The sequence below is a fragment of the Colobus angolensis genome, unplaced genomic scaffold, assembly GCF_000951035.1.
Source record: "Colobus angolensis palliatus isolate OR3802 unplaced genomic scaffold, Cang.pa_1.0 Scaffold349, whole genome shotgun sequence".
Classification (NCBI taxonomy): Eukaryota; Metazoa; Chordata; class Mammalia; order Primates; family Cercopithecidae; genus Colobus; species Colobus angolensis.
The window spans coordinates 1,217,063-1,227,524 of NW_012116810.1; the positions used below are offsets into that span (position 1 = coordinate 1,217,063).

At 37.9% G+C, this 10,462-nt stretch overlaps 1 protein-coding gene across 1 annotated transcript in view; it reads right to left on the bottom strand.

The window, feature by feature from the left end:
- MTDH (metadherin) overlaps positions 1–10,462 on the bottom strand; it is a 107,885-nt gene that overhangs the window by 62,884 nt on the left and 34,539 nt on the right. The window contains exons 3-6 of the mRNA XM_011952743.1: positions 9,442–9,526; positions 8,550–8,726; positions 7,070–7,135; positions 4,962–5,198 (exon numbers count right to left, since the gene is read on the bottom strand). Coding sequence (XP_011808133.1) covers positions 4,962–5,198; positions 7,070–7,135; positions 8,550–8,726; positions 9,442–9,526 — 565 coding nt within the window. The remainder of the gene's footprint in view (positions 1–4,961; positions 5,199–7,069; positions 7,136–8,549; positions 8,727–9,441; positions 9,527–10,462) is intronic.

Below are 10,462 nucleotides of genomic sequence, written 5' to 3' on the forward strand. Positions count from 1 at the left end.
ACGGAGTCTTGCTCTGTCACCCAGGTTGGAGTGCAGTGGCGCGATCTCAGCTTACCGTAACCTCTGCCTCCCAGGTTCAAGCAATTCTCCTGCCTCAGGCTCTGGAGTAGCTGGGATTACAGGTGCCCGCCATCACCCCTGGCTAATTTTTGTATTTTTAGTAGAGACAGGGCTTCACCATGTTGGCCAGGCTGGTCTCGAACTCCTAACCTTGTGTTCTGCCCACCTTGGCCTCCCAAAGTACTTCACACTATCTTAAGAGGCAGTAAATGAATTTAAGCAAGTGAGTAAGCAATGACAGAAAATTGTTTTTCCTACCAATAAAAAACCTGCATATATTCTCAAGTGACATGATCTCTTGAAAGAGATTAAAAATTGTCTTTGACAAGAGACTACATTAAAAAACTAATTTTTTTTTACTGACCTCATAATTGATTTGCATTTGTTCGTTTCATTGCATGTTCTCATCATTAACATGTATGTTTAATATACTGTTTTATTACAGTATGTATATCTAATATACTGCTTTATTACACGTACCAAACTAGACTCACATTCACTTAAAAAAAAAGATATGTGGAGATATCATCCACATACCGTAATATTCACCCTTTTAAAGGTGCACAATCCAGTGGTTTTTAGTATATCTGAAATTGCACAACTATCAAAATTATTTTTTTTGAGATGGAGTCTCGCTCTGGCACCCAGGCTGTACTGCAGTGCCGTGATCTCAGCTCACTGCAACCTCTGCCTCCCAGGTTCAAGCAATTCTCCTGCCTCAGCATCCCGAATAGCTGGGATTACAGGTGCCCACCACCACACCTAGCTAATTGTTGTATTTTTAATAGAGACAGGCTTTCACCATGTCGGCCAGGCTGGTCTCGAACTCCTGACCTCCAGTGATCTGCCTTGGCCTCCCAAAGTGTTGGGATTATAGGCATGAGCCACGGCTCCCAGCCTCAAAATTATTATTTAATCCCAAAAAAGAAACTCTGTAATGATTAGCATTTACTCCCAGCTCCTCTTTTCTCACTGGCAACCATGATTCTACCTTCGGTCTTTGTCTTTACCATAGCCACTCTTAAGTAAAGATAACATATTGAACGTCTGTCAATTACAGTTGAGCAGAGGCAGCAAACTTTTTCTGCAAAGGACCAAACAGTAAATATGTTAGGCTTTGCAGGCCGTAATAGGGTTTTGGAGGAACCACACAACTCTGCTCATATAGCATGAAAGTAGCCATAACAATTTATAAACAAATGGGTGTGACTATGTTCCAATAAAATTCTATTTACAAAAACAGGCATCTGGCTGGATTTGGGGTGTCAGAGTTTGCTATCCTTGGTCTACAGCAGTGCTGGCCAACAGAAACATAATGCAAACCACATACATATATTTAAAAATTTCTAGTAGACACATTTGTAAGTTAAAATAGGTGACAATTTTAATATTTAACACAACGCATCTATAATACTGTCATTTCGACGCGGAACTCATATTAAAAAAGCAACACAATAAGATAGTATGTAAAAGAAAACAAAGTAAGTCTTCGAAATCTGGTATGTATTTTACACTTAACAGCTATCTCAATTTGGACTAGGTGCTTTTTATTATTATTATTTTTTGAGACGTAGTTTCACTCTTGTTGCCCAGGCTGGAGTGCAATGGCACAATCTCAGTTCACTGCAACCTCTTCCTCCTGGGTTCAAGCAATTCTCCTGCCTCAGCTTCCTGAGAAGTTGGGATTACAGGGTATGTGCTACCATGCCCGGCTAATTTTGTATTTTTAGTAGAGACAGGGTTTTTCCATGTTGGTCAGAGTGGTCTTAAACTCCCGACCTCAGGTGATCCATCTGCCTCGGCCTCCCAAAGAGCTGGGATTATAGGTGTGAGCCACCACGCCCGGCCAGACTAGTCACATTTTAAGTGCTCAATATCCACATGTGGCAAGTGGCTACCATACTGGACAGTGCAGGTCCACAGGAACTGAAGTAGGTATCCCCATTTTACAGATAGAAACTGAGGCCATAAAAAGTGTTTAATATTGCTGAGTGTGGTGGTTCACACCTGTAATCCCAGTAATTTGGAAGGTTGAGGTGGGAGGATCACTTGAGCTCAGGAGTATGAGACCAGCCAGGGCAACACACAGGGAGATTCTCTCTCTTAAAAAAATCAGTGCGGGTGGTGGCATGCACCTGTGGTTCCAGCTACTTGGGAGGCTGAGGTGGGAGGATCACTCAAGCCTGGGAGGTTGAGGCTGCAGTGAGCTGTGGTCATGTCACTGTATTCTAGCTTGGGTAACAGGGTGAGACCCTGTCTCAAAAAACCCCCAAAAAACAAACAAACAAAAAACAAAGAAGAGTGTCTAAGAGGCTGGGTGTGGTGGCTCACACCTATAACCCCAGCACTTCGGGAGGCTGAGGCGGGCAGATAATGAGGTCAGGAGATCGAGACCATCCTGGCTAACACGGTGAAATCCCGTCTCTACTAAAAATACAAAAAATTAGCCAGACGTGGTGGCAGGCGCCTGTAGTCCCAGCTACTAGTGAGGCTGAGGCATGAGAATCACTTGAACCCAGGAGGTGGAGGTTGCAGTGAGCTGAGATTGTGCCACTGCACTCTAGCCTGGGTGACAGAGAGAGACTCCATCTCATAAAAAAAAAAAAAGAGTGTCTAAGAGCATCACATGGTAAAGCGGTGAAACTAGGACTGAAGTCTAGTTCTGATCCAGTTTACCCTCACAAATAACCTCTTAGTTTCCCTACATTTAACTCTAAATACAAATGTAATCATACATTAGCTATGTGGCTTTGGGCTAAATCATTCCAAACCCTTTTCCCCAACTGTAAATATGGACAAAAATTCCTACTAACCTCACATAAGGTTATTTTAAGAATTAAAACAAAAAGTGAAAAGACTGTTAACTAAAAGGTAGTCTACATAAATACATTTTTTTTTAAAGAAGGGAGACTTTGAAGAAATCACAGAAATTATGTTTACACAGAAATATCTGGGGATTTGTAACTAAAAATCTGTAGAAAAAAGATTATCGTAGATTAGGCTTAAATATTATTTGATTTTACTACTGCCTCTAAAAGTAATTAACAATAGGCCGGGTGCAGTGGCTCATGTCTGTAATCCCCGCACTTTGGGAGGCCGAGGCGGGCAGATCACGGGAGGTCAGGAATTCAAGACCAGCCTGGCCAACATGGTGAAACCCCATCTCTACTAAAAAAAATACAAAAATTAGCTGGGTGTGGTGGTGTGCGCCTGTAATCCCAGCTACTCGGGTGGCTGAGGCACGAGAAATGCAAATGCTGGAACTCAGGAGGCAGAGGTTGTAGTAAGCTGAAATCATGCCACTGCACTCCAGCCTGGGTAACAGAGCGAGACTCCATCTTAAAAACAACAGCAAAAAAATCTCAAATATATTCAGTAAAACATTATCTACAACAGGTTAATAAAAGGAAAATTGGCTGGGCGTGGTGGCTCACGCCTATAATCCTAACACTTTAGGAGGCGAGGTGGGCGGATCACTTGAGGACAGGAGTTTGAAACCAGCCTGGGCAACATGGTGAAACCCCATCTTTACTAAAAATACAAAAAAAAATTATCTTGGTGTGGTGGCATACGTCTGTAATCCCAGTTACTTGGGAGGTTGAGGCAGCAGAATTGCTTGAACCCAGGAGGCAGAGGGTGGTGTGAGCCAAGATCACACCACTGCACTCTAGTGTGGCAGCAACAAAGCGAGACTCCATCTCAAAAAATAAATAAATAAATAAAATACTTCTTGAATAATATGGGAATAGTTAAGTAAATTATGCTAACATTATAGGGCCATTAAATATACTTACAAAAAGTAAGGAAAATGTTCATGTTACAATGTTACGTGGGGACTAGGGGAGACATAAACATGCACATTCAATTTGAGTTACATCAAAAACAAAAATACTAAAGCAAAACTATAGGCCGGGCACAATGGCTCACGCTTGTAATCCCAGCACTTTGAGAGGTCGAGGCTGGCAGATCACCTGAGGTCAGGAGTTCAAGATCAGCCTGGCCAACATGGCAAAACCCTGTCCCTACTAAAAATAGAAAAATTAGCCAGGTATGGTGATGCACGTCTATAATCCCAGCTACCTGGGAGGCTGAGGTAGTAGAATTGCTTGAACCCAGGAGGTGGAGGTTGCAGTGAGCTGAGATCGCACAACTGCACTCCAGCCTGGGGGACGGAGCGAGACTCCATTAAAAAAACAAACAAACAAAAAACAGCAACAACAAAAAACACTATACACAGTTGCGGACAGGCGAAAGGGAGGGAGAAGAAATATAAACAACAGTGGCTGTCACTAGGTGGCACAGTGATAACTGTGGGATTTTCCTTATCATTTTGCAGTTTCCCACGTGTAATGTGGATTTCTTTTCTACAATACACACACAGACAGACAGACACACACACGAAAATTAACTTGCTTTTAACTTGATGGCTCTCAACAGAAATAAGCTTCTCAACTATTGGTCTTTATATTAAAATCCAGAGGAAAATTTAATTATAAATGGGCACTTTGCAGACTGTAAAATACTCTGTAAGTGGATGTTATCAACTATACTTCCATTTACTATTTTTATTTAGACTCAACAGAATTGTTGAAATTAATCAAAAAGTCTACTTACACATTACATGTATCCCATCACTAAGAATATACAATTACACCAGTTAGCTACGTTGATAATCAAATGTGATAAAGTATGTGAAAGCACTATGCAAAGAGTAAATGATAAATGTTATTTACTTATTTAGTTCCCACCTTCCTCTACAAAAAGGATGTGAGATGAGTTAATTATTACTATTATTTCTGCAGAGCAGTACTTATTTTTCTATTCATAGTTTTTCCTATTTCTGAAAAATTAAAAATGTACAAGATTAGTAATTTTAAATAAATTTTTCTAACACTTCTTACCAATGCCAGAAAATATTGAACGGTCACTCCAACTCCTTCCCCAGTCTTTTCCATTTGCATTAGCATCTCCAGTGTCTTGACTCCAGGCAGATGGCTCAGTTTTCCTCTTTCCTGCAGAAGCAGGTGAAACGGAGTTCCACTTCTCCTCACCTGCACTGATCTGTGAGGAGAGTTTTACAGACTTTTCATTCCAGCCTCCTCCATTGACAGTGAGGTTTTCATTCAATCCTGAAGAAACTTAAAGAAAAGAAAATGAAGATTAAAAAACAGGTACATGACTTCTTAAAACTGGGATATTTTCACATTTCTATGATTGCTTGACTTACATTTATCACTCACTTCCCCTACTATCCTTTGATCACCAAGGATTGCCTTTTTAATTTAAAAACAGGAGGCTTGAACATAACATATATACTAACAAAGTTGTCAACAGCAGAATGACCTGCTCGAAGGAAGTACAACAGAGCAAACAGGAAAATGACACATATTCTGAATACTCACCCACTAAGAATATGAAGACATCTCCTTAGTTACATGTTCTTTCCTTAATTATTTATGTATATTACATTATGTCTCAAGCAACGATTCTAAAACCTGGCTGCACATTAATATTAACCGAAAAATTAATTAACAATAGACTGTGGAGCCTCAGCCCAGACCAATTAAAATCAGAATCTTTGTGGTGGAGCCCACATATCATTACGTATGTATAATGTATGTATGTACACACACACGAATACACATAAGTGTGTATACAGATAAGTACATGTTTCTTTTTACATATATGTGTGTACGTGTTGTTTTTTAAAGCTTCCTGGATAACTAATGTGTAGCCAGGGTTGAGAACCATGAGCATGAAGGAAGCTGACAGTGCTAAGAACAAGCACTGAAAAGCCTGAAATGAGGCTGGGCGCGGTGGCTCATGCCTGTAATCCCAGCACTTTGGGAGGCTGGGGGCAGGCAGATGACCTGAGGTCAGGAGTTCGAGACTAGCCTGGCCAACATGGTGAAACCCTGCCTCTACTAAAAACACAAAAATTAGCCAGGCATACTGGCAAGTGCCTGTAATCCCAGCTACTCACAAGGCTGAGGCAGAATTGTTTGAATCTAGGAGGCGGAGGTTGCAGTGAGCCGAGATAGTGCCACTGCACTCCAGCCTGGGCAACAAGCAAAATTCTGTCTCAAAACCAAAAAAAAAAAAAGAAAAAAAAGAAGCCTGATGCCTGTAATCCCAGCACATTGGGAGGCCGAGGTGTGTGGATCACCTGAGGTCAGGAGTTCGAGACCAGCCTGGCCAACATGGTGAAACTCCGTCTCTCCTAAAAAATACAAAAATTAGCCGGGTATGGTGGCGGGTGCCTGCAATCCCAGCTACTCGGAAGGTTGAGGCAGGAGAATCGCTTGCACCCGGGAGGTGGAGACTGCAGTGAGCCAAGACCATGCCATTACACTCCAGCCTGGGCAACAAGGGCAAAACTTCATCTCCAAAAAAAATAAAAATGCCTGAAATGAGAAGGTGCTTTTTTCATTTCCAAATTTATTTTACTACAACACTTTTGTTTTCAGGTCAGGTGTAACATTCTACTTAATTCAATCTTTATCATAAATGAGTAAATAAAACATTTTCTATTTATAAAACAATGAAAAACTTTAGACTATAGTCCATTCATTGTGAAAATATTTGAACTGTCAAGGAAGCAGTTAAAACATTATAGGAACTAAGGCTTTTTTTTTTTTTAAACATACAAGCATCAAATATTTTATCCAATATATGCTATATTAAACCCAAGCCCAACAAAAATCTTTCTTCTCTGCTGACTTAGTAGTGATATAAACAAGATTCAAAATTGCATATAAGTGACTACTGAATGTTTTTATATATGGGGGAAAAAAGACTAGAACATACCAAAGATTGTTAGAACTGGGAGTGATTTTTCTTTTTATTTATTTTCCAAAATCTCTGGACTGTGATTATGTTACTTTATTAATTAAAAATCATTTTAAGACTTTTTTCTTTCCTTCTGTGTCATTCATGTGAGGAAAGAGATATGTATATAAATTTCTATTTTGATGGGCCTTCAATTTAAGTTATATGTAATTTCTCTCACCCTGAAGTGTAGAATCTCCTTTTCCAGATTTAAAGTTGCTAACTTGAACATTTAGATGAGAATCACCTGGTTAAAATAGAAATAAAATTTATTTAATACTAAATAGGCCACTATGCACATTAAATTAGGAGTAACACATAAATTAATTTTTACTTATTATCTATTATAAATTGCTCTTTCAAGTGCTAAATTCTCCTACTGGAAAAAAGTCAAAAGTTCCTTGTTGGTAAGGAATTGAGTTTTCTGGTTACCATATTCTTAGTCAACTAAAATGCCAATAAAGAACCTGGAAAACTGCCTACGTACAGACAGAGTTTGCTATTCTATAACAGTTATCAAGATTATTTTAAGTAGGAACTGGAGTATTGGGCTCTGTAATTGGATTCAACTTTGCCACCTCTCAACAACACCAGCTGCCTTTTCAACAATCCTGGAAGCAAATACATCAACTTACGAAGAACTTTGCCAGTATTTGGGACCAGGACTTAGGAAATATGGCAAGAGGTGAGAATACACATTATAACACAAAAATACTATTTCTCTGACACTAAAAAGCATAATGATCACAATGTTTAAAAAAACCAGCATGACATAGGATTGTGCAAGGATGGCATGCACAAGACAGTGAAAAAGAATCAACAAAAATACTAAAGCATAGCTAATATGTAACAGTGAAAATGGGTAAGTAGAAGTCATTGCTGTACCATGGCAATAAATTCCACTAAGTTATCAAGCAAAAAATAAAAGGTAACAAGACTAAGAAAATGGCCTGGAAACAACTGAGGTGTGGGGAGGTGGGAAGGTCATTAACAAAAAGACAAGGAAGATACACCAATGCTTTCAAGCAAATTGAACAGTATCACTTTGCAGACTGGTGTCTCCAGGGTAAAAATGATGGTAATGTAAAGAGCGGACTACCAAGAAGCCACCAGTATTGGATAGTATGAACATATGAAATATCAATACTTGAGAGAAAGAACATTAGCTCAATCTTTGAAGTTGTGGTCTACCTCTATCAAACATCTATGATATTCTCAAAAAGCTGGGGTGATAAGAAATCCAGACACAACCTGCACTAACCAGAACATGCATGATTCATCTTGGAATGAAAGCTCTCAACATGCAAAATGGTGATAAATCATTTCATTTAATAAATGTCTTATCCACTCTAAGGAACGGAGATGCAAGAGAGTTGGGGCAAAGTGATACACACTAGAAAAGTGGCAACATCATTTTCTCATATGACTCAAGGCAGAAAGGCAAATTTTAATTTAATAGGCCATTCATTAGCCAACATGTAACAACACTGCTGGTATTCGGTAAACCGATACACGGTTCACAATACTCTCATGAAGAAGGGTATATCAGCACAATGATGTTAGCATTCAAAATAGTCAGATTTTGACATAATGATATTTTGTACATCCGAATAAAAGGAGTTTGATTTGATGTACCACTGTCTTATGTTCCACTAATATACCTTTATTCTTCTTGGAACGAACAGGAAATGATGCGGTTGTAAGTTGCTCGGTGGTAACTGTGATGGTATTTTCTATCCCAGGGATAGTTGAATCCAATGAACCAGAATCAGTCAGCACCTTATCACGTTTACGTTGCTGTCGTTTCTCTCTGTGACTAATTTTAGTTTCCCAGGCTCCTGACACAGCCCCAGAAAAAAAATGTTATTCAGTAAGGGGAAGACAAAAAAGTTGTAGTTTTGGGGGAGAAAATGGGGTGGAGCACATAAAATATCATGATAAATTTAGATGTTAAGCTAAAACCAAGAGTGTTGATTATATTAACTCATCCTAAGACTGTGTTCTAATTTCATTATGTTGTTTTAGGCAACTGCTATTATTTATTCTGGTAATTTTTATCAAATCTGTCATCTATGGTTTAGAAAAAGTGACATATATAAGTCATCTTGTCTATCTTTTTTTATCTTGCTAGGTAGAAGTGATAGGAGAGTATTATATATAATCACTAATACATGGGTTTATTAGGTGATGATAATAAATGACTTCTAATGAATTTTGTACAAAGTCTTTCAGGAATGGTATATTTAAGAACTATGTGGGGGAAACAAACAAACAAACCATAATTCCAGGAGACAAAGACAAGATGAATGACTTTTTAATTGCTCAAAATACTGAGCTTGACTTTAAATTTCAAGGCAGTTCTCTTCAGAAAAAGCACTACTGGATCCTTAACAAAAGTGTTTCCTAACAGTGTCACAGCTCTATATATTAAGGTCTACAGTAATAAAAAAAGAGCTAAATACAAAATAAAGTAAGACAAATGCAGTTTTTATATAATACACTTTGATAAAAAAGGATTAAAAATTTTTCTAGTCCTTTCCCTTGCTCAAGTACCTTCATCAACTTCCTTTCCATCATGGCGTGAACTGTTTTGCACTGCTTTAGCATCTGACTTTGATTTCTTCTTATTTTTCTTTGACTGAAAGTAAAATAGAATGTTACTTAATATTTCATTATATTTTTGGTAAGTAGGAGTCAGTAAAATACATAATGAAATGTATGATGCTGACAACTAAAAAAATTTTAATGTTTGATTTAAAAAACTTAACATATTAAGTGGCAATAATAATCATATGAGGTTACCATTGAGTGAGTGGTTACTATGTGTTAAGTATTCTGTACTCATTTCCTTATGTATTCCTTAAAAGAAACTTGCTGGACAAGGTATTAGCCCCATTTTAGAGATGAGGAAATGAAAACTCACAGACGTTAAATATTAACTAAATTGTACCACATCACAATGTTAGTAAACTAAGTCATAATAGGAACTAGGTCTGTCTGGCTCCAAAGTCTGTGCCCTTCCACATCATGCTAATGTAAGTTACATCATAAATAAGGTACTATAATACGGTGTTTTCAAAGCAATAAAATTAAAACCTATTGCAACATGTTCAGATGAAAAATTATGTGGTGATTATTGTTTTTGGATTTCATAAAACAGATTGTTGCTATATTCTATGTATAACAAATTAATGGGTCAATTGTACATAGCAGGTACTATTTTTTCTGTTTCAAAGCAATGTTAAAATACCTAGGATTTGTATACAGATGTTTAATAATAGATAAAATACCTATACGCATACAAGCTATGGCTGTTTTCGAATGATCTTCCAATTCCCTTCTGCTAATATTGTTTTATCCTTTCAAAAGCTTGCTAAAAATGAAATAAGCCATAATTTCTGTATTTAGATAAGTGCTTCCAAAAGAGAATTAACATTTATACAATAGTATTTTTATACTTTGTATTCACTTATTTAGCTATTTATTGACATCAGCTATGTTTATGTATTACCGCACACTCTTTTTTTTTTTTTTTTCCCGAGACGGAGTCTTGCTCTGTCACCCAGGTTGGAGT